General features: G+C 40.6%; 1 protein-coding gene across 3 annotated transcripts in view; it reads left to right on the forward strand.

Moving 5' to 3' along the window:
• Positions 1–25,472, forward strand: part of piwil4 (piwi like RNA-mediated gene silencing 4) — a 58,851-nt gene that overhangs the window by 2,184 nt on the left and 31,195 nt on the right. For all 3 annotated transcript variants that reach the window (XM_003219341.4, XM_062974558.1, XM_062974559.1), the window contains exons 2-6: positions 5,234–5,332; positions 8,712–8,802; positions 9,634–9,759; positions 10,691–10,908; positions 23,171–23,292. In XM_003219341.4, coding sequence (XP_003219389.2) covers positions 5,252–5,332; positions 8,712–8,802; positions 9,634–9,759; positions 10,691–10,908; positions 23,171–23,292 — 638 coding nt within the window. In that variant the 5' untranslated portion in view covers positions 5,234–5,251. The remainder of the gene's footprint in view (positions 1–5,233; positions 5,333–8,711; positions 8,803–9,633; positions 9,760–10,690; positions 10,909–23,170; positions 23,293–25,472) is intronic.

The following is a 25,472-nucleotide window of genomic DNA, read 5'->3' on the forward strand; positions in this document are numbered from 1 at the left end:
AGACTGTTGAGGGGCCGGATTATCATTTGAAAAAAAATACAAACAAATTCCGATGCACACTGCACATGTCTTATTTGTAGTGCAAAAACAACAACAACAACAATAATGAAAGAACAATACAATATTTAAAAATAAAAACAATTTTAACCAACATACATTTATCAGGATTTCAATGGGAAGTGTGGTCCTGCTTCTGGCCAATGAGATAGTCAAGTTAATTAGGGTTGTTGTTGTTGTTGTTGTTGTTGTTGTTGTTGTTGTGTGCCTTCAAGTCATTTCAGACTTTGGGCGAGCCTAAGTCTAAAATTTATTTATTATTTATTTACTGCATTTATTTACTACATTTGTATCACACCCTTCTCACCCCAAAGGGGACTCAGAGTGGCTTACAAATTATATGTACATACAATATATTATATTATTAGCATAGCACAATATTAGCATTATATATTATTACTAGCTGTGCCTGGCCACGCGTTGCTGTGGCGTTGTCTGGTGGTGTTGGTGAGAAATTGTTGAGGTAGTGGTGGTATTGAATGTCTGTTGTATGGTTGTCTTTATGTTTAGTATGCACACTGAAGTGGATTATATGGATAATCCAGTTCAAAGCAGATAATATAAGATTATAAATGGGTTATATAGCTGTGTGGAAGGGCCTTGAGTCTACACTGACATATAATCCAGTTAAAATCTGTGGAAGAGGCCTAAGTGAAGCCTAACTGTGGCTGTCCCCTGGGCTGAGTAGGTTGCTAGGAGACCAAGTGGGCGGAGCTTAGCCTTCAAACTGGCAGCAATTGGATAAAAACTATTATTCCTCTCCCTGTAATTAGGACTTTATTTTTCTTTTCTTTTTGTTGTATCAACCTAGAGCCGTGAATGATGGGTTGTGTTGTCAAATTTCGAGTTTAGGGGTCCTGTAGTTTTGTTGTTTTGTCCGCTGCCCTGATGCCATCACTCTTTTATATATATAGATAGATGTTGAACTATACCACTATACTGTTATATTATTAGTAATATTATATGTAATATAGAATATATAATTAATATTATTATATGGTATTATTATTAGTGTTATATTGTATTACATTATAATATTATTATCAATATTATATCTATATACAATATATTATATTATAAAACTGAGGGCGGGGGCCAGGTAAATGACCTTGGAGGGCCGCATTCGGCCCCCGGGCCTTAGTTTGGGGACCCCTGCTCTAGTGTGTCAATCCATTTCTGGGCACAATTCGAAGTGCTGGTTATGACCTTTAAAGCCCTAGCCGGTTCAGGTTCAAGCTATTTGGCCAACCACATCTCCTTGTACAAACCTGCCCAGGCCCTGAAATCTTCAGGAGAGGCCCCTCTCTTGGTCCCACCTCCATCTCAAGCCCGGTGGCTGCCCCTGGACTCTGGAACTCCCTGCCCAGGGAAGCCACAATACTCCCCTCCCTGCTGTCCTTCCAGCAGCAAGCTAAAACCTTTTTATTCAGGCAGGCTTTTAAAGATGAAGTTGTTTAAGATCTAGCCGGGGGTGCTGTGGTTTTTAAATTTGAATATGTTCGATGGATTTTAACTGTGAATATTTTTAGTGCTGTTTATGTTTAATTCTATTTTAATGTTTGCACATTTGTATATTTTAAATTGTATACTAATGCTTTTATGTCAAGCTGCTTTGAATTCCCTTTGGGGATATAAAGCGGGGTATAAAGAAATTAATAATGAGGTAAATGTTTCCCCTGACGTTAAGTCCAGTCATGTCTGACTCGGGGGCTTGGTGCTCATCTCCATTTCTAAGCTGAAGAGCCGGCATTGTCCGTAGACACCTCCAAGGTCATGTGGCCGGCATGACTGCATGGAGCGCCGTTACTTTCCCGCCAGAGCGGTACCTATTGATCTACTTGCATTGGCATGTTTTCGAACTGCTAGGTTGGCAGGAGCTGGAGCTAACAGCTGCTGCTCCCGGGGTTTGAACCTGGGACCTTTTGGTCTGCAAGTTCAGCAGCTCAGCGCTTTTACCCACTTCGCCACTGGGGCTCCTAATAAGGAGGTACTAAGACACATATGCCAAAGTCAAGTCAGAATCCGGCCCGCTAATCCACTGTGTCATATTTTGTGGCCCTCCAGATACGGGCTGCAACTGTATTCTTAATCATTAGAAATCATGACTAGAACTAATGGCAGGAGTTGTTCATGGATTAAACAGCTTTTTAAAGGCAACCATAAGGTTGATGTGCATAATTATAGTAATGTGATGCCACATTCATTGCTATGGTTCCATCCTACAAACTCTGGAATTGCTTAGGAGGCAGCCGTGACAATTAAAGTGGAATCATAACTGGGTAATATGTATTTAATCTGAATCAAAAGTGTGGGTTGTTGTATGTTTTCTGGGCTGTAGGGCCATGTTCCAGAAGTATTCTCTCCTGACGTTTCAAAAGTGTGTTTTATACTTGCTTTCTTTTAGGACAGTACTAGGAGTTATTCTTTGATCATATCTCCAGCCTTGGTAGCATGTCATCACATTTGGCAGGGATTCAAGGAACCCACACCAAAACAGCTAGGAGAACTACAGTCATCACTCCACATTTGCAGTTTTGACTTTTACATAAAGTATATGATTTTCATTAAAATGTCTCTCTAGAAATCTCAAAGTACACAAGTATGGTCATTTGGCCAACTTCCTCCAGTCTTTCTGGAAGACCTAGAGATAACTTCTCTCTAGGAATGCCTAGGTCCACCAGTGAGATTCAGCGGCCAGCTTCCAGAAGTAGTTGATCACAGAGATCCTAGAAATTCCTAGGGTACATTTACACTAGAATTAATGCAGCATGACCCCACTTTAACTGCTGTGGCTCAATGCTATGGAATCATGGGAGTTGGAGTTTTAGCCTTCTCTGCCAAAAAGTGCTGGTGCCTCATCAGGCTACAGCTCCCTGGATTCCATAGTATTGAGCCATGGCCATTAGAGTGGTGTCAAACTGTATTAATACTGCTCCGTTAGAGATAAGTTTTCTCTGGTAAAAAAAAAATAGGAACCCTTGTCACAATTATACAGCATTACATTTACACGTGAGTGTGAAGAGTGAAGCAAATGTATTTTTTTGGCTTTAGCTAGATGTCTTGGGAAAATTGTTTATGAGTTGGCCTTGGGAAATTCCTCAAGCTATCAATTTAATTCTCTGATTGTAATTTTGAACCAAGGAGCTTGACAAAGAGGCTTAGGCTTAAAGAACCACCAACACAAATTGAAAACCAGGGGAGGAAACATGACAGAAGGAAAAAGAAATATGAGGACTTAAAATACAGACAAGTTGATTAGTTATTCTCAAAGGCCCTCACAAATTTCCTCTGTGCCGCTTTGAGTCCCACCCATGGGAGAAAAGTGGGATAAGAATGAATAAATAATAATAAATATTAGATATTGTCCATTGTTACATTGTCCACATTATTTTATTTATAATGAACATTTTGGTGTGTGAACCAGCATGGTATGCTTTGAGCCTTGGATTTCAGAAGATCAGGGTTCAAATTCCTATATGGTATCAGAATCCACTGGGTAGCCCTGGAAATGTCAATCTATCAGTCCACCTTAACACATTGAGAAATTTCCCAATTGTAGGACACTTCAGCCTCTTATCAAGCATGGAGAGGCATTGAGCTCATCAGATGAGTTGAACTACTTCTGGTCGTCATGCACAGCCCTCTGTGGTTGAAAAGGCAGAAATCTGCTGAAAGGGAACTCCGGCAATGTGACCTCATCATATTGACAGATTTCCTCCTAGAAATTTTCTAGCATGGAGAGGCTCTTAGCTCATCACATATTCCATGTTTGAAAATAGGCAGAAATGTCCTGAAATGAGGGAACTCTGAACATGGGTCAGCAATTGTGTTCAGAGCTCCTACTTCTTATTGGATTTTACTCCCGTCTTTACAACTGAAAAACAGGTGGGATGGGAATAATCAAAGTTTCCCCATCTTGTTTCATTGCCCAACAATCAGCAGTCTCTTGTAGCCTATGTGGTTCGATGCAGAACAGTAAGATGCCACGGAACCAATGGTTTTAACTTGGCTCACTGTTTTTTGTATGGGGTTCCATATAGATCAGTAAGATCCAATGGAAAGCAATGATCTTAATCAGGCTCACTGTCTCTTGTATTCAATGGGGCTCAATGCAGATAAATGGGATCCCATGGAAAGCAATGGTTTTAACCTGGCTTACTGTCTCTTGTATCATATGGGGTTTGATGCAGATCGATAGGATGACATGGAAAGCAATGTTTTTAACCTGTCTTACTGTTTTGTATCCTTTGGGGTTCCATGCAGATCAATAGGATCCCATGGAAAGCAATGGTTTTAAACTGGTATCAGTCTTCTTTAATGTAAGGGGCATTGGGCAGGGCAAGGGATCCCTTGGTTTTTGGATACTGTTGTTTCTGCTTATTAAAAAAAGTAATACTGGCCTTTTGATGAATGTAAAAAATTAATGTATTGCCAGCTCTTAAGTTTCCACATGTGAGTTTGATGGGAAGGCAGTAGGGCGATTACCTTAAAGGGGCGGTCACCCATCCTTTCCTTCTCAATGTGATGAATTGGATAAGTGAAAGACATTGACAAACCTACTTTGAAGAAACCTTGCTGAGAAAACCCCATTATAGGTACACCTTAACACCACCATAAACTGGAAACTACTGGAAGACATGCAAGAACAGGACAGATTCACAACTCTGTAGAAAAATGAATTGCTCTGTTCTAGAATAGTAAATTCTGTTACACTTTTTTGGAATATTTTGTAGTGATTGATAATAATTTTTTGATGGTTATTTTAAAACACAAGCAACAACCACGTTGTTGAATAGGGATTGAATACCTGCAGAATAGGAATTGAGTGAAGCAGGTTCTTTGGGGAAAGACTTGCAAGTTGTTGATATCATTGTCAAAATGCCCTGTCTTATAAGCATTTGGTACATTGAGGATGGCGGATGACAAAATAATGGGACTGAAACTCCATTATTTCTCACAATTGGCTATACTACCCAGGGATGGTGGGACCTGTAGTCCTCCAGATGTCCAACAACATTTGGAAGGCAACATTTTGCCTGTTTGTGCAGTACAACAGTCAAGGTTGGAGAATAGATAGAAGGATCTCTTCAGATGCGTTATATGAATGGGTAGGTTCATAAAGTGTCTTATGCATTTTGGTTGTCCAATAAAGCGATCACTCTTTTATTTATTTTAGTGAGTTACACCTGGAGAAATGAGTGGAAGAGCTCGTGCTAAAGCCCGAGGGGTTTATAGAGGAGAAGGGACATTAGAACAACCTGGCTCCCCCAGAGCGGTATGTTTGTGAAGCAATCTTTTACAAAATTTTATCTGTTCTTAGATGTGTTAGGGCTTGATTTACCCATTAGCAGAATGAGGCATATTGTCACATACTGTAAATTTGTGGGGTTCATTAAACTCGAGCAAAATGCTTAGTATTTGCTTGGTATAAATTTCTCACCAAAATATTTTGGATAATTTCTGCAAGTATTGTATGGGGCTATTCCTATAAAAAATCAGATAGCATTACTTATTTGCTATTGCCAAACAGAAATAAAAAAGGAAAGGCATTTTAGGTTTGCACTAGAAACGAACAACAGATATATTAAAATGTAAAATCGATTATAATGCTTACATTGCAAAGCAGGCTAATAATAAATGAATCACATGATTGGCTAGTGCCATTAAGTACTCTTAATATGTTACCATATTTTATACAGTAGGTTTCTTTCCAATCAGTGTGTTCAAGATCAATTTCAGTCTTCTAAGACTTAGCAGCTGGAGGTACAGAGAAAATTATACACCATTCTGAGCTCTTGCTGCTTAAAAGAAAATAGGATATTGCATGTGGAATTCTCTGTCCTATATGTATGATCTCCTGCTAGTTGCATCTCATTTGCATCTGCTTTAGAAAGACAGTCAAAACACAGGCAATCCAATGATGAATAATACTGGTTTCCCACCCTAATGCTTTACAGGTGTTTGGGTTTCTCAGCCTGGTGCCTTTTGCTTTCCAATATTTTTTGACCATTTGTCCAATTAGCTGGGACTAATGGGGGCTGAACACATTTTGGGTGGGCACTGGATTGGAGAAGGTTACTTTATTGCCACTCTTCACTTCCTGAAGTATTTTTACGCCCCTTCCACACAGTTGAATAAAATCCCACATTTTCTGCTTTGAACTGGATGGAATATATGGCAGTGTGGACTCCAATAACCCAGTTCAAAGCAGATATTGTGGGATTTTCTGCCTTGATATTCTGGGTTACATGGCTGTGTGGAAGGACCCTTAGAAATAAGGTAGAGCAGGCATCCTCCAGGAAATAATGCCCGGCTGCTCACTGGAGGGAAGGACATTAAAAGCAAAGCTGAAGTATTTTGGCCACATCATGAGGAGACAGGAATGCTTGGAAAAGATCACGATGCTGGGGAAAATGGAAGGAAAAAGGAAGAGAGGCCGACCAAGGGCAAGATGGATGGACGGTATCCTTGAAGTGACTGGCTTGACCTTGAAGGAACTGGGGGCAGTGACGGCCCACAGGGAGCTCTGGCGTGGACTGGTCCATGAGGTCACAAAGAGTCGAAAACAACTGAACGAGCTGAACACACACACACAGGCATCCTCAAGCTCCAGCCCTCCAGCTGTTTTGGGCCTCCAACTCCCAGAAGTCCTAGCAAGCTTGTTCAGTGGTCAGGAATTCTGGGAATTGGAGGCTGGAGGACTAGAGTTTGAGAATTCCTGAAGTAGAGTCATTGCGTTACCAAACAAAGATGGCTTCATAATAAATGATCAGAGAAGTTAATCTATAAACTGTGATATTTCTCTTGGGATATTTTGATTTCTGATGATTGTTTAAAAACTGTAAAATGTTCCGATGTTAGTCAAATTTCTTTTTAGATATGTGTATATATATCTTCAAGTAATCATTTGAATTTTGACTCCATGAATTTCATAGAGTTTTAAAAGGCAATATTCAGAGAAGGTTTTGCCAGTTCCTTCCTCTGAAATATAGCATATTGTTTCTGGTATTTGTTGGCAGTTTCCCATGTATGTATTAACCAGGGCAGATCCTGCTTAGTTTCAAAGATCAAATGAGATTTTGTGCCCTTAGGGCAGTGGTTCTCAACCTGTAGATCCCCAGATGTTTTGGCCTTCAACTCCCAGAAATCCTAACAGCTGGTAAACTGACTGGGATTTCTGGGAGTTGTAGGCCACAACACCTGGGGACCCACAGATTGAGAACCACTGCCTTAGGGTATTTAGGCCTTTTGGTTAGAAATTATATCTAATACAGACTGTAAACTGCTTTGGGAAAATGTCTATTTTGAAAGACAGCATATAAATAAACATGAATCACAGCTACAGTATATGTTGCTGTCAGCAATACTGTCAGAAATTGTTGATATTTCTTTTTGTGCATCTAGCTCACGAATGCTATGTATCTCAAATGTTGTATTGTTTGATTCCAGCAGCAGACTACACAGTTTAGTTTACTCTGGAACTAAACAAGAAGAATCTTCAATAATCTGCAGCTTATTTTCATGTGGCTCTTGACTGAATTTTACAAACTCTCTATAAGCAATCAGTTCAGACCTTGGGCACAGGAAATCAGTTCTTCCCTGAACAGCCTACTAGCAGAGACAGGAAAGTTAGTGGGAAAGGATTGATATTTTAATGGCTAATATGATTTTAAAATCCACAGTACATTGAAATGGATACATTACTATTTTTAGAGAATACATCAAACTTCAGCTGTGGATCATCACTTTATTTTGGCTATCTTTTTTCTCCAGATATTTTTTAGCATAGAAAAATATTTTTGTGGCGAAACCATATAATATCAAAACTAATCATAACAACAAATAAAACAGAAAGTGACTGGATTCAGAATGATGTATACAAGAATTTAACAGTCATAACATTTGGGAGATTAACTGATGAAGTGCAAACATTTTGGAGAAAGGCAAACTTTGTCTCTTCAAAAGGGGCAAAAAACAAGGAACTACATAGAGTCAGCCTGACCTCAATACTAGGAAAAATGTTAGAATGGATTATTCAAGAGTCTCTTTGTAAACATCTTTATGAAAATGTAGTGACCAGTAGGAGTCCGCATGGGTTTGTCAAAAACAAATCCTATAAAACTAATATCTTTTTAAATCTTATCCCTAGTTTAGTAGATGGTGGGAAGACTGGAGCCATTTACTGGATTTTAGCAAATCATTTCATAAAGTCTCCCACATTATTTTGATTAGCAAACTGATTAAATGTGGAAGAAATGGGAACACTTTCAGATGTTCCAAAAAGTTGGTACAGGAGAGTACCTTTTGATTGAACGTTAGAAGGAACTTCTTGACAATAAGAGCCATTCAACAATGAAAACAATTTGCTAGAAAGTTGGTGAGGTCTCCTCCTTTGGAGATGTTCAAAAAGAGGTTGGACAGCTACCAATGAGGGATGCTTTGAGGTTTCTGCATTGATCAAGGAATTGGTCTCAAAGACCCTTGAGAGCCCTTCCTACTCTATGATGCTATGACTCTGTGCCATATATGAGTAAGTGTAAGTATATATAACTTTTTCTTACACTGTAATTAGTGCAGAAGATGTATCAGTGGAGAAAGAAGTTGCATGTTCATAAACCTTCAGTTTTTATTTTATTCCTTCTATCACCCCACAGGGTTATTCTGGTAGCAGTGGTCCCTTAGCTTTGGAGAGTGGGAGAGATGATGGCAGTAGCCACACGAGAGCTGGAAATAGTCCTCCAAAATGTAAGTGTATGATTTCATTATGCAATAACTATGAAAATGTTTATATATTCATTTATTGCATTTATATCTTTCGTCTTTTTTTCACATTGGATTTCAAGATGGCTTGCAACAACGTTAAAAGAAGATACAACTAAAATGCGATGATTTAAAAGTTTAAATACAGTAGAGTCTCGCTTATCCAACGTAAACGGGCCGGCAGAATGTTGGATAAGCAAATATGTTGGATAATAAGGAGAGATTAAGGAAAAGCCTATTAAACATTAAATTAGGTTATGATTTTAAAAATTAAGCACCAAAACATCATGTTATACAACACATTTGACAGAAAAAGTAGTTCCATGGGCAGTAATGCTATGTAGCAATTACTGTATTTACGAATTTAGCACCAAAATATCATGATGTATTTCAAACATTGACTATAAAAATGTGTTGGATAATCCAGAACGTTGGATAAGTGAGACTCTACTGTATTAACAATTATTATGTTCTAAATAAAGTCACTTATGGTTGTGGCAGAGAATATACATTGTGCTCAGCTGTCTTGCTTATATCGTGAACTGCTTGCACAAAATTTCAGTAAATCAGTAATCTTTTACTTGCTCAATATGCAAATGAAAATGTCAAATCAGCTATGAAGTAATACAAATTAATAGCAAATCAATGACATGACAGATTGCCTTATATACCATTATGTACATATCATAATATGACTATATTTTATATACTAAAAATTCCTACTATTTTCATTTATCTTTTTAATGTTTATGTTGTTTTTATCCCATTCCTCTTGAGACCACCAATATTTTATCTTTTTCTTTTTTGCTCTTCAAGTTGGCTTTTCTGCTGGAAGTGCTGGCTATAAAGTGATGGACAGAGGAGGAAAGATCCGTTGTAACTTTTCAGACATGGGAGTAAATACCAGGGAGAAAATGGAACATGTCAGAGATTCTAAAACAGGTGTAGTAATAGGTTGATTTCATTGGGAATCAAACAATTTTGGGTTGATTTTTAAAACGGGCTGTGGCGCAGGCTGGTGAGCAGCCAACCAGCTGCAACAAATTACACTGACCAAGAAGTCACGTGTTTGAGGCCAGCTCGGAGCCTATGTTTGTCTTGTCTTTGTTCTGTTAAAGGCATTGAATGTTTGCCTTATATGTGTAATGTGATCCGCCCTGAGTCCCCTTCGGGGTGAGAAGGGCGGAATATAAATACTGTAAATAAATAAATAAATAAACTAAAATGTCTAGAAAATGTTCAGTTAGATTATATTTTATAAGGTCAGGAAGAATTTGGGAAGTGAGCTCCCTAGCTGGAAATTGGAAAGGCCATAACAATTAGAAATAAATTATATTACTTTTGTGTATCCACACTACATACTTATAGCAATTTGATTTCCCTGTAACTTCCATGTCCCCACGCTGTGGAATCCTGCTATTTGTAGTTTTGTTAGTAAACATTACTTGAGCATGATGTGGGGGCATGACACCGGGTGACACCATCTGAAGGAGTGACACCAAAATCACTGTCTGTAAATATATGTGCAGAGTGAAGGTTGCTCTTGCTCCCCATATCCCAAATAAGCACTGATCCTGAACACGTGCATGCCAACTTGTTTTCAGGAGAAGCAACTCCTGTAAGGAGTACCTCTCTTCACCTTCAATAGACCAAGCCCCAATTCCAGGACCAGCAACACTCAGAACCTGTTACATATTGGAATGATAAACATAAGACAATGCTGAGGCAGACACTTGTGAAAATCCATTATCATAGGAGGGCAATTTACAATTCGGGTGTCTATCTAGGTAAATTTCTAGTCATTTGACAAGTAACACGCTGAAGAGTTAGATATGTCTACATGCAAATTATTAAACAATTTTGTTTATTTCAGGCTCCAGTGGAATTCCTGTAAAGGTTGTTACCAACCTATTTGGGTTAAGCATGCCTAGAGAATGGCAGCTATATCAGTATCATGTGAAATTTAACCCAGAGCTGGAATCAAAGCGCCTGAAGGCTGCACTCGTCTACAACCATCCTGTTTTTAAAGGGAAACCAGTGGTTTTTGATGGTGTATCAACACTGTTTCTTGCACACAAGCAGGAAAACGAGGTAAAGCTCCCTGAATGTGTATGCATCTGTTATTAAAAAGTATACAAATGCAGCAGCTTTCATTCATCCTTTTCCATATTTTTGCCCATAAATTGTAATGGACTGGGTGGGAAAATAGTCTGTGGGAGAAAATTTTTAAAAAATTAAGTCTTCGGCATCTGTGAACTGACTGCTGGTTTGGTCATGCTTACTACCAGTATATGTGGTACATGAAATAATTATTTTACATAAACAAGTTTTTTTTTCACAAAGTAAGAGACTGCTTTATGGAAAATGTAACGATTTTCCCCCTTGTGGTCTCGATTTCAAATCATAATGTATTATGCTTTTTGTTGTAAATCTTAATATATCTTTAAAAAATAAGTGATTTGGGATTTGATGATAAAGAACAGCGTAATCATTGTGATTGGCACATTACATTCAGACTGGAGGAGCAGATTACGTATATAGTCCCCAGAGAAAAACATACCTATCCTCAAATTTTCAGGGCAGAGGGCACTATTGTGATTTGGAATGGAAGTTACATAAAGGGTGTTCACGGTCTACAGTGAGAATCTATTTTCAGAAATCCCATTTTGAGTCTTCTAAATATCTTTATTATATTTTATACCATATTATATCAATACAATAATAATAATTAATAATAAACTTTTATTTATACCCTGCCACCATATCCCATAGGGACTCAGGATGGCTTACAAATAGCACACAATGGTGCCACACAACATATACAATACAGTATATTAACATTAAAACCAGTAACACGTTAAAAAACCAGACATATAAAATTAGCAAGGGCCATAGAATCAACAATATGGCAAAGAACGGGTTAAAAAAATAGAAGATGCAAGAACAGAAAACAGAAAGATTGAAAATTTAACTTTCAGTCTTCCTTTCAGTAGTTGTATGGATTCGATATACCTCTCACGTTAACATCATCAAACTGAAAGTTTGTTGCAAAAAGTAAATGATGGGCTCCCATTCTTTATGAAAAGACAGCCATGATCTTTCTCTAATCAAGCAAGTTAACTTTTTCTGCTTCTGCTATGTTTGTCAATTTCCGTGGCCACTCATCCTTAGTTTTGAATTATTTCTGTTTTTGTGTACATCACACTCAACATTATGACCATGTATGTATGTATGTATGTATGCATGTATGCATGTCAGGAGTGACTTGAGAAACTGCAAGTTGCTTCTGGTGTGAAGAGAATTGGCCGTCTGCAAGGACATTACCCAGGGGATGCCCGGATGTTTTGCCATCCTGTGGGAGGTTTCTGTCATGTCCCCACATGGGAAGCTGGAGCTGACAGACGGGAGCTCACCCCGCTTCCTGGATTTGAACTGCCAACCTTTTGATCAGCAGTCCTGCCGACACAAGGGTTTAACTCATTAAGTCACCAGGGGCTCCAGATCATATACTAAAACAGTGTTTTTTTGTGTTTTATCCAGTCATGCATCGAACAATCTACCCAGCATACTTCTCCATTCTGTTCACTTTTCCATTCAGTTTTTCCCCCACACCCTACATAGGCACTCCACACACCCATTTTTAAACATTGGAATATTCAAAGGGAAATGCCTTTGGCTCCTCCTCCAATTTTGTCTTAGTTCTGTTGATTTGTTTTTTCCAACATTCCAGAATCTGCCAGGAGAACTCTGAGCTAGTTTGACCATCATAGTAAGCCATTGTTTGTTTGTTTATTTATTTATTATTCAAACTTATATGCCGCCACTCCCCTAGGGCTCGGGGCGGCTTGTGACAGAACAGGCCGCAATGGACATTAGGCTTCCATGCATTCTGCCTCTTGTACTACCTCAAAAAGGATATTAAATAGTTTTTGCTTCACTTTTTGATTAACCACAGTTTAATGTGATTTCCAAACCATAATCTTTAATTAAACTGAGCTTTAATTTTTTTGAAACAACCATGATTGGAATTTGTATTGTTTCAAATAAACCACAGTTAAAATTAATGTCAATCTGTCAGGTTAAAAAAATGAGTTAATCAAGAATTGACATGAAAGCTTAGTTAATTGCACTTTCTGTTTGCTTATGGTCGCAAACAGTGACTTGACAAAAAGCTAGTACTTTGGTATCCATTAGGGTTTGGTTTGGTATCCTTCCATGGATACCAAAATGTGGGGATGCTTAAGTCCTATTATATACAGTGGTGTAGTAAAATGATGCATCTTATATAAAATGGCAAAATCAAGATGTTGGGGGAGGGAGGAGGGATGTTTTCAAGCATAGAAATGGTTGAATCCATAGATACAGGATCCATGGATATGGAGAACTGACTATAGTTAACAGTTAAAAAATTAAAACACGTAAATAAAAGAAAGCTGAAGTCATCTGATTAAACGCTTCTTAATATAACTTAAATTGCCATCTGTCTCAAAAAAGCTACTTGCCTGTAGGCAGAAGAACCACAGGCTAGCTGCCTTTGGTGGGCTCTTCCAAAACCTGGGAGTTGCTACCAAGAAGACTTATGTTATGGTTGAGCCTTATGGCTCCAATACTGGGAGACGTGGTCGTAAGACTCCTCGAGAGTCAGACTCTCTTGAGGAGCGAGAGAGGAAACGGCTGCGGGACATATTTGCAGAATCAACTGACGAAGACTCCTTTGAGGGTTTTACTGAGAGAATGGAGGAAGAGGTGGTTAGCTCAGAGGAGGATGACATGGAATGGACTCGTGTGAGGGAGGATTTGGGTGTTCCTGGTAATGATAGCATGGGAAGCGACTGGCGGGTTGCAGGATCGGACCCGTGGACGAGCTGGAGGGATGGAACGGGATCCACAGCTGGGGATGCTGTGGGGCGTAGTCAAAGATGTTTTAGCTCTGATGAGGATGATGATGATGAGGCACCTGGAATTAGGGTAACAGCTGATAGCGATGAGGAATTGTAACTGGCATAAAATGGGGTCTTGAATCCAGGGCTAATTGCGTTGGGCAAGGTAATCTGGACGAACGCTTGGGCTCTTGTTGGGAATTTCCTGAAGACGGGTGTGTTTCGTTTGCTGAATACGTAAGTTACCAAGGACACTGGGCATAGGCGGCGGGAGGAACTGTGTGGGCTTTTGTTGTGCAACCTGTGTTTAATCTTATTAGCTTGGACCTCCGTCGTCTTCTTGACGGACATTATTTACCTACTCGGAATTGACGCTGGACTGGCTGACTGACTGACTGACTGACTACGACCTTGGACTACCCTTTCTTTGGCTATCGGTGGAATTCGTGTAACCTAAGACGCCTGCACCTGACTATCGACCTCGGACCGGATTGGGACCCCGCTGACCGCTGCAACCCTGATTGATGTATTTGGACCCGGAGTTCGCCCGCTGCACGGAGGAGTAACAACTTAGTTACTCAACCACAGCTGTTGAGTAGCAGAGAGGAATCTGCTGCCAGTATTTATGTTTTGTTGAATCTTTGTTTACCAGCTTTTGTTTGTTTAAAGTGCCAGGCTGAAGTAAGCATTTTTGGTTTAACCCGGATTAAACTCCTGTTTAATCCGGTTTATCTTTTGAACCGTTTTGAGTGACTTTTCATATTGAAGGCGAGTGTTTGCCTAGCTCTTTGTTTTTTATGAGCATTTTTTGGTTCTGTATCTTTAATAAACTGTGTTGAATCTTATCTGGTGGCGTTCTGTCTTTGACAGATTGCCCAACGCCAGAAAAAAGTTTTTTCTAGTTAGGTAATTACATTTAGAAGACGATGGAGGAGCTTAAGGCTCGTTTTGACCAGCTGCAGGCTGCATTTTACGCTGCACAAGCAGCACAGCCAGCTAAAGGACATGTAATGACTCCCGAACGTTTTGACGGGTCTCGAAATAAGTTGCCTACTTTTTTGGCGCAAATTGAACTTTATTTTTCCCAAATTAGTGCTCAGGCTTTTCCTACGGACACCAGTAACGTGGCATTTATTTTGAGTTTATTGACCGGTCCTGCGGGACAATGGGCCACTAATGTAATTTTGGGAAACGACCCAGTCAAGGACAATTTAAATGATTTCAAGAAGTTACTATCTGACACTTTTGGGGACCCCCTCCGTATGGAGAATGCTAGCTGGGCTCTTTATCGGTTGAAACAGGGAAAGGGGTCTGTTTTGGACTATTTAAACAAGTTTAATTCTTATCGCCATCAACTTGACTGGGGAGAGAATGCGTTTATGCTCTTGTTTATTGCGGGCTTAAATGATTATCTCCAGGATGAATTGGCGCGTTTAGAGCCGGCAGAAAACTGGGACGCTTTGGTGGCAAAAGTTTTACGTTTAGACGCCCGGTTCGAATCTCGCAAACAGTCTAGAGCAATGTATGCGCCAACTGTATCTGCGCCTAGGGCACCTGTAGCAAAAGGGGAGGAACCTATGGAACTTGGGGTGTTTAGAAAATTGTCAACGGCAGAAAAGGACCGTAGAAGACAATTGGGACTGTGTTTGTATTGCAGGAATGCTGGGCATTTTGCTAGAAATTGTAATGTTAAGCCTTCACAGCTTTCGGGAAAAGGTCAGCCCTAGTGCGACGTGAGTCCAACGCACTAGGGCTTCTAAAGCAGTCACTTGAGGGGAAGAAACATGTCTTTGTACCCATTTCTTTATCTGTTGGGGGAAAAGAACTTGCTTCTACTCTGGCACTGCTGGACTCAGGGACTACGGTCTCGTATGTGGATGTTGGGTTTGCAAGGAAGCATGGGCTTCCTACAGTACGAAAAGCATGCAATATATGGGTGGAAGGAGCGGACGGGAAACTGCTGGAGTCTGGGGTGGTTAATTGTGAGACCTCAGAAATAACGTGGGAGGTACAAGGAGTAACGGGAAAGTTTGTTTGGGACATTACACGTTTACCAAGATATAATGTAATCCTGGGAATGGATTGGTTAACTTTGGTAAATCCTCAAGTGGATTGGGTGAAGCGTACTATAGCTTTTAACAGGCAGGAATGTTTTGCTCTTAGTCCTTCTCAGCCTGACATGGAGGGTGTGCCTGTTGAATATAAGGAATTTCAAGATGTGTTTTGTAAGAGGGAAGCAGACAAGTTGCCGCCTCATAGACCATATGATTGTGCGATTAGACTAGTAGAGGGCGCTAAATTACCAGCAGGAAGGTTGTACGCTTTAACAGTACCAGAAAGACAAGCTTTGAGGGAATTTCTTGACGAAAACCTAGCCAAAGGGTTTATCCGCCCATCTAGCTCTCCAACTGCCGCACCTGTGTTCTTTGTAGCTAAAAAGACGGGAGAGCTTAGACTAGTGTGTGATTATCGGGTACTTAATAAAAACACCATTCGTGATAGGTATCCGCTACCTTTGATTTCGGAATTACTATCAAGAGTGCAAGGGGCTAAGATTTTTACCAAGCTTGACCTGCGGGGGGCGTATAACTTGATTAGGATACGGGAAGGTGATGAATGGAAGACGGCATTTAACACGTGTTTCGGATGTCACGAGTTCCGAGTAATGCCTTTCGGACTTTGCAATGCGCCCGCGGTCTTCCAAAGATTCATAAATGATGTGTTTAGAGATTTAATTGATCAATTTGTGGTGGTTTATTTGGACGATATATTGATTTTCTCTAAGGATGAAAAGGAACACCAGCAGCATGTAAAACAGGTACTGCACCGTCTACGGGGTAATGGGCTTTTTGCTAAGGCTTCCAAATGTGTGTTTCACGTGTCTGAAGTTGAGTTCCTGGGACATGTAGTTTCGGGAAAGGAACTCAAAATGGATCCGCACAAAGTTGACGTGGTCAACTCATGGCAAGAACTCAAGTCTAAGAAAGATGTACAGCGATTCTTGGGATTTGCTAACTATTACCGAGAGTTTATCCCAAACTTTGCCAAACTCACTGTACCTTTAACGCAACTTTTGCGAAAGAAACAACCGTTTGTGTGGGGACGGGAGGCTCACGATGCATTTCTACAGTTGAAGTCTAGTTTCCAGGCTGACAACATACTAATCCATCCGGACATTAATAGACCGTTCATAGTAGAAGCAGACGCTTCTAGTTATGCATTGGGGGCTGTATTATCTCAAAGGGATTCTTCAGGGACTTTGCGTCCCTGTGGATTTTACTCCAGACAACTAACACCTTTTGAACAAAATTATACCATCTGGGAAAAGGAGTTGCTGGCTATCAAGGTGGCGTTTGAGGTGTGGCGGCACTGGTTAGAGGGCGCACGACATCAAATTGTGGTCAGATCTGACCATAAGAATTTAGAACATTTACAAACTGCCAAGAAATTGAATCAACGTCAGATTCGATGGGCTTTGTTTTTCTCCAGGTTCAATTTTAAAGTTCAGTTTGTAGAAGGGAAGGAAAACTTGCGGGCAGATGCATTATCTCGTAAGCCGGAGTTTAAGACTTGCGAGCAGCCAGTGTGTCAGACAGTTTTGCCTACTGCCTCTTTATGTGTGGTGGACAATGAGGCGGGATTACATGCTCAAATCCTAGAGGCTCAGAAAGATGATAATTGGACCCAGGAACAACTCATGCTACTTTCGGTAGGAAATCGTACTATGCTGCCTCATTTACAAGACCAGGAGGGGGTATTAGTACGTAATGGTCAGGTTTATGTACCGGCAGGGGCGCTTAGGTTAGAAGTTATTAGGGCACATCATGACGAACCAATGGCTGGGCATTTTGGCAGATTTAAGACCGTACAACTCATTACCAGAAGCTATTGGTGGCCAAAGATGCGTCAGGACATTCTCCGCTTTTGTGATACCTGCGCCGTTTGTCAACAGAGTAAGACGCCTGTCGGGCGCCCTAGGGGGTTATTATCCTCCTTGCCTGTTCCTGAGAGACCATGGCAGATTATTTCCATGGATTTTATTTCTGACTTGCCTAGGTCTGGGGGTTATACATGTATTTGGGTGGTGGTGGATCTATTTTCTAAAATGGCTCATTTTATACCGTGTTCCACAATTCCTGCAGCTCCTACATTGGCTTTATTATTTACCAAACATATCTTTCGCTTGCATGGAGCTCCTGAGGTTATTGTTTCTGATAGAGCTCCTCAGTTTGTGTCTCGTTTTTGGAGGCACTTCCATGAGTGTTTGGGAACCAAATTGAATGTGTCTTCTGCTTTTCATCCACAAACAGATGGTCAATCTGAAAGAGTGAATGGGCTGTTGGAACAATATTTACGTTGTTTTTGTCTGGAGCAGCCAACTGTTTGGGTTAAGTGGTTGTCGGTGGCTGAGTTCGCCTATAATAACGCTGTACATACGTCTAGTCAACACACTCCATTTGAGTTAACTTATGGCTTTCATCCGCGGGGAGGGGTGGCGCCGTCGACTAATGTGGTTTCCTCTGATCCGGTGTACCGTTCGTCTGAAATGGCTGCCTTACATGATGTTGCTCGCCGGCTGTTGTTAGAAGCTAAGGCAGCGCAGAAGACTCAAGCCGACCGCCATAGACAAGCCGGGGAGGAGTTGGAGGAAGGGGATCTGGTTTGGTTATCTTCTAAATATATTAAACAGGCTGGAGGAAAGTTTGCGCCACGGTATTTAGGACCTTTTCCTATTACTAAAAAAATCTCTTCTGTGGCATTTAGATTGCGTTTGCCTTCTTCTTTTAAGATCCACCCTGTCTTTCACCGTTCTTTGTTGAAGTTAGATACTTCTGGGCGCCGTAACACTGTAGCTGAAGACATCACTGCTATAACTCCTCCTTTGGAGGAGGAGGCCTTTGTGAGAGGGGATAGTGTTATGGTTGAGCCTTATGGCTCCAATACTGGGAGACGTGGTCGTAAGACTCCTCGAGAGTCAGACTCTCTTGAGGAGCGAGAGAGGAAACGGCTGCGGGACATATTTGCAGAATCAACTGACGAAGACTCCTTTGAGGGTTTTACTGAGAGAATGGAGGAAGAGGTGGTTAGCTCAGAGGAGGATGACATGGAATGGACTCGTGTGAGGGAGGATTTGGGTGTTCCTGGTAATGATAGCATGGGAAGCGACTGGCGGGTTGCAGGATCGGACCCGTGGACGAGCTGGAGGGATGGAACGGGATCCACAGCTGGGGATGCTGTGGGGCGTAGTCAAAGATGTTTTAGCTCTGATGAGGATGATGATGATGAGGCACCTGGAATTAGGGTAACAGCTGATAGCGATGAGGAATTGTAACTGGCATAAAATGGGGTCTTGAATCCAGGGCTAATTGCATTGGGCAAGGTAATCTGGACGAACGCTTGGGCTCTTGTTGGGAATTTCCTGAAGACGGGTGTGTTTCGTTTGCTGAATACGTAAGTTACCAAGGACACTGGGCATAGGCGGCGGGAGGAACTGTGTGGGCTTTTGTTGTGCAACCTGTGTTTAATCTTATTAGCTTGGACCTCCGTCGTCTTCTTGACGGACATTATTTACCTACTCGGAATTGACGCTGGACTGGCTGACTGACTGACTGACTACGACCTTGGACTACCCTTTCTTTGGCTATCGGTGGAATTCGTGGAACCTAAGACGCCTGCACCTGACTATCGACCTCGGACCGGATTGGGACCCCGCTGACCGCTGCAACCCTGATTGATGTATTTGGACCCGGAGTTCGCCCGCTGCACGGAGGAGTAACAACTTAGTTACTCAACCACAGCTGTTGAGTAGCAGAGAGGAATCTGCTGCCAGTATTTATGTTTTGTTGAATCTTTGTTTACCAGCTTTTGTTTGTTTAAAGTGCCAGGCTGAAGTAAGCATTTTTGGTTTAACCCGGATTAAACTCCTGTTTAATCCGGTTTATCTTTTGAACCGTTTTGAGTGACTTTTCATATTGAAGGCGAGTGTTTGCCTAGCTCTTTGTTTTTTATGAGCATTTTTTGGTTCTGTATCTTTAATAAACTGTGTTGAATCTTATCTGGTGGCGTTCTGTCTTTGACAACTTATGCTTTCCCTTTCATAGCTATGCCAGAGAAGCACAGACTGGAAGGGAAAGTGAGCCATGCCCTATTATCATAGTTCCCATCCCAATAAACAAACCATAACTTATTTTGATTGATAAACCAGGAAGAATAAAAGAGGAACTTGAGAATAATGGATATAATAGATATGAATCATGGAACGTGAAAGGCACTGCAGACTAATTCAACTAGAGAAGTCAGCCACAGCAGAGCACTTGGTGAACCAACCTGGACACATTGTATTATTTGAGTACACAGAAATGCTGGACCACTCTAACAACCACCATATCAGACTAAATAGAGAAGCCATTGAGATCCAAAAACATGTGGACAATTTCAGCAGAAAGGAGAAAACCATGAAAATGAACAAAATCTGGCTACCGGTATTAAAAAACTCTAAAACCAGGACAGGAGATAAAGAACAACATTCAGAAAACAGCAATTCCAGACAAGAAATAATCAGGACCAGCTAACACCTCCCAACAAAGGATTCCCTCAAGCCGGAAGCAGCCAGGCTTTGTAGGTGGTCAATTTTAACATTCACACTTGCCTCAAGCAGACAAGAGTTCTTTCTCTCACCCTAGGTATTCCACATAGAATCATGGAGTTGGAAGAGACCTTGTCAGTCATGTAGTACAACCCTCTGCCAAGAAGCAGGAAATCGCATTCAAAGCACCCCTGACAGATGGCCATCCAGTCTCAAAAGACTCCAAAGAAGGAGCCTCCACCACACTCTGGGGCAGAGAATTCCACTGCTGAACAGCTCTCACAGTTAGAAAGTTCTTCCTAATGTTCAGGTGGAATCTCTTTTCCTGTAGTTTAAAGCCATTGTTCTCTGTCCTAGTTTCCAGGGCAGCAGAAAACAACCTTGGTCCCTCCTCCCTATGACACCCCTCGCATATTTATACATGACTGTTATGTCTCCTCTCAGCCTTCTCTTCTGCAGGCTAAACAGAAATATAAACCCACTTGCCTAGTTTCCAATAGAACTCACAATCTCTGAGGATGTCTGCCATAGATGTGGGTGAAATGTCAGGAGAAAATGCTTCTGAAACATGGCCATACATCCCAAAAAACTCTTCAGCAACTCAATAATAGATACAGTTTGTGAGACTATCGCTTAGATTTCTTGTGATTGAGATTGTTTTTGGCACAGAGGGGTGTTGTTTATAAAATCCTCTTTTTGAAAAAAATGTAATTATGTCATGACACAAACCACAAGATTAGTTGATTTTAAGCCTTGCTCTTTCAAGCTGTTGCCCTTCAGAAAATCCTTGCAGAATCGGGAAGTAATTGTAGGGTAGGGTTTCCAGGTGAAATAAAGGAAAGTACTCCTGTCCCTTTATGGGTTGTACAGAAGGTGGAATTTTGGGTTCTGCTTGCACACAACTAACACCTGCTGAAATTCCCTTCCTACACAACTTTTAAAGGGACAGGAGCCCTGACTTTAATTTCAGCTGGCAACTCTATTGTGGGGACAAGGAAAATTCAGGTTTGAAGTTCAGGGATTTCTTTCTTCCCCCATTTATTCCAGCAATTGTTGTGACTCAGCTGGAACCTCAGATTGACTCTGATGAGGATGGTGGGATTCAGGTTCAAACTCAGGTTCAAAATGTCCCTGTTGTAGAAGATGAGGAACAGAGAGTGCAAGTTCATTTTCCCACAGCAAGGAATGATGCTGCTGATACTGAGACTAGCCAGGTGCAAATTGACTTGGAAAAGGAGGACAGTTCTCAGTCTGATAATGAGGCTCAGCAAATTAACGAGCAGGCTGACCTTGACGAAACAGGTTCCCTAGATCAAGCTGACCATTTGGAATTCAGGGTTCGGAGGAGTGAGAATTGCAAACAAGAGGGAGGTTAGAGGTCAGAGAAATGCTTTCATGCTTTGCAAAGGGTATTAAAGTAATGTGTTTGGAGACAAACCTTTGTCAAAGCAACTTTTCATTCAACCAAGAAGCAAGCGCTTGTTTTCCTGGATTATCTTGCAGCTCTTGTGTTCATGTTTTTGGGACTTTATTTCTGGTGATTTCTTGAATTATGCTCTAAGGCTTTATTTTGTAATGATCTTTTGGAACTTTACTTTTGTTTTTAAAGAACTTATTTTCTATTTTCTAATAAACTAAAAAGACTTCAACCTGTGTGCAGTTTGGTGTATACAGCAAGGTGAAGCTATCCTGAGGTGCGACAGCAATTGTCAGGACCCAGGCTGCAGAGCACCGATAACCTTACACAGAGGCCAGAATCTAATATCTTTATTAAAGAAATATATAAAGTCAATAAAAACAAGTGAAGAATATAGTTCAGAAGCAGACCTTTCAGGAAATGCCAAAAATAGTCCAGAAATGTATTGTCCAATATAAGATATTAGAGTTCAAAGTTTTAATCCACTTGACCGAAACACACACTTTGCCAAGCAAAGTGTGGGGAAATGACAGAGTCTTTAAAGTCCAATGTAGCTTGACAACAAGGCTGGAAAATAAACTTGATTCTTGGCTAGATCAAAGACTTGGAACGAGGCAGACATGAAGCATGAACAAAGTCCAAGGAAGTCCGTGAAACAAGGTAAGGCTGGAAACTTGATCCGGGAAACAAGGAACTGGGGTTACGAAGTCCACACACGATCTCTCTCCTCAAGCTGAACAATTGACTCCGCAAGGTTCCCCTTGCGGCAAAACCCCTATATAGGGTCTTGTTTTCCCGCCAACAGAACGCTTTCCCTGGAGAACAAGAAGCGAAACCCAACTCTGTCCAGATGCATGACTCCTTAGAATTTCCCAAGGGAAGCAGACCTAATCAGCTAGTTGTTTGGCAGCGATTCTGAGACTCCGGCGATTTGCCTCCCTGACTCCTCTATCTCTATTATAATTGTCCTTTCGGGAAAACGGGGGAGAATTCTGCCCAAGGCTTGTTTGGTTAACTTCCTGAGGACAAACATCCTCCAGGTGGAGAGGCTCCGATTCAAGCTGAACCGGTGGAAACCCCATGTTTTCCTCCTCGTCTGCCACAATAGCACTAGGAACGGGACTACAAGGCCCATGAGACATCACAGCAATTAAGCTCCTGGATCTCATTCTGTATCCTCTGGTATTCTGAGCTGCACTCTGCCTCACCTAAACTCAACCATTGCTCAAACCATGTGCAATCTGAATTCAAATTTGATTGATCTACTTTGGGTTATTGTAATAGAACCTTAAAGTCCATAATCCAGAGGGCTAAATTGCCTCTGTGCATATTTTCCATCTAACAATTTGTTTTTAATATTAGTGCTGAACTCAAGAGCTCCACTGAAAGAGTCACACTTTGTTTTCTTGGATATATAGAGAAATGTAGTCTGAAGACAAAGCACATTATTTACACATGTTTTCTCTCTAGGTTACAGAACTGTTTTGTGAAACTCAAAGAGGTGAAACCGTGAAGATCATCATTACTTTAACCCACCAGCTTCAGTCCAGCAGCCCTGTGTCCATTCAGTTTTTAAACGTTACCTTTAAGAAGTAAGCCATTTGTGTTGAGAATGTACACAAGAACCAGACCCAATTTTAGATTGAAAATAAGCAATACAAAAAGTCAGATAGTTTGTTGTCAGAAAGCCTTGAGACTTCAGTGGTAATCTGTCATGTTATTCTTTGTAATGCTCTAGCCCAATTTCAGTATTACATCAGCATGGGAAGCTGTCTTGTAAGCAATGTTAACATTATTTATACCCCACCATATTTTTCAGGTCAGCTAACAATAAAATAAATTTAATTAATAAATCAGAAAAACAATTTTGAAAGATTAAAATAAATTAAATAATAAGTTATAAACCTGTCAACACAGTTTTAGGTAATGTAACCATGGGATAAAATCAGTTCTGCCCAAGGGTTTTAATGTAGTGTCTGTACGGAGTTCCAATGAGTAGTCTATCCGTTATAAGTCATCTTCAAGGGCAGCCCCAGGCAGAGTGCATTGCAGTAGTTTAATTGGAAAGTTACCAGTCCACGGACTAATACCTGCATTTAGCAGGAAAACAGATAGTGGTGGTAATATTTTATCACCATAGACTTCATAAATAATTTTCCTATCCATTGCCATTTTCTAATCTAAAAGTAATAAACAGGAGCTAGATGTTGCTTTGCAGACCTCTTGATTTGATACCTTTGTTTCTCAAAAATAAATTGAAGTCAAATCAACACTGATGGATAAAAAAATTGGGGAGATTACTTTAAGCACTTGCTTCCCCATCATTCTCTGCTTTGGAGTGCCCTCTCCTGGAAATGATTTGTAAATAGAAAGAAGCTACACAGCTTTGCTTTACATCAGGGGTCCTCAAACTTTTTAAGCAGAGGGCCGGTCCACAGTCCCATAGAGTGTTAGGGGACCGGACTATAGTTTGTAAAAAAATACGAACTAGTCCCTATGCACACTGCACATGTTTTATTTGTAGTGCAATTTTTTTTTGAAAAAACTATACAAAATTTAAAAATAAGAACAATTTTAACCAACAGAAACCTACTAGGAATTCAATGGGAAGTGTGGCCCTGCTTCTTGCTGATGAGATAGTCAAGTTAATTAGGATTGTTGTTGTTGATGTGTGCCTTCAGGTCATTTCAGACTTAGGGCGAGCCTAAGTCTAAAACTGAGGCCCACGGGCCTTAGTTTGGGGCCCATGCTTTACATGTCTATAAAGCAGAGCTCTAATATGATGTAACTATAGCCTGTTCTGGCTTTTGATCTCATAGCCAGGTTAACTACCTTCCTTATCTGCTGTTCATTATTTTTGTTTCCATCTGTGGCATACATATTTTAGAATTCATGATATGAATCTGATCTGGACCTACTATGCTAAATGTATGGATCAGAATACATTAACCTTCAGAGTTAATACTTTTTCAAATTTGTGATGCTCTTTCTGGCTTTAAAAACATATGAAAATGTATACAAGGGCTCTCATTGGGTGCTGGATGTATAACTAGCCCATTCTCCCCAAAAGCAACAAGTGGGTAGCCATTAGAAAAATATTTTGGAGTTTGGATTTCTGGATAAGGGAGATTCAGTCTGTACCAAAATTTCAATCATGAGCATTTTTTAAATAAAAATGGTCAGAATTTCATAGAACAAGTAGCCCACGCAAAATTGACACAGGTTAGAAACAAACTGATTTGTCCCTTTCCACACATGAAGCAAGTTGACCAGCCATTCTTTTATTATACAATAATAATAATACACTTTATTTATATTCCGCTCTATCTCCTCGGAGGGACTCAGAGCAGATTACAGAACCCATATGAGGCAAACATTAAATGTATTTTACACAACGACATATAAAGACAGAGGTAAAAGTCTTCCCCTTTTTCATCTCTGGCGTCTGGAGGTGATGCTCAACTTCTGGCCATAGGTAGGTGCTCTCGTTCCCTTTTCCCATGCCTAGGAGCCTGTTATCTGTAGATCCTTCAATCTGTTGTCAGCATGTTTTGCATATTTGCACGGGGTGCCCTTTTACCTTCCTGCCGAGGCGGTACTTACTGATCTACTCACATCGCATGCTTTCAAACTGCTAGGTTGGCAGAAGCTAGGGCTGGCAGTTTGGAGCTCACCCTGACTCGCAGCTTTGAACTGTCAACCTTCTGGTTGAATACCTAGTTAGAATTAAGAATGTATCTTCTGTAGATAGTTCTGAAAATTATACTTATGT

This window comes from Anolis carolinensis, chromosome 3, assembly GCF_035594765.1.
Source record: "Anolis carolinensis isolate JA03-04 chromosome 3, rAnoCar3.1.pri, whole genome shotgun sequence".
In the NCBI taxonomy this organism is placed as follows: Eukaryota; Metazoa; Chordata; class Lepidosauria; order Squamata; family Dactyloidae; genus Anolis; species Anolis carolinensis.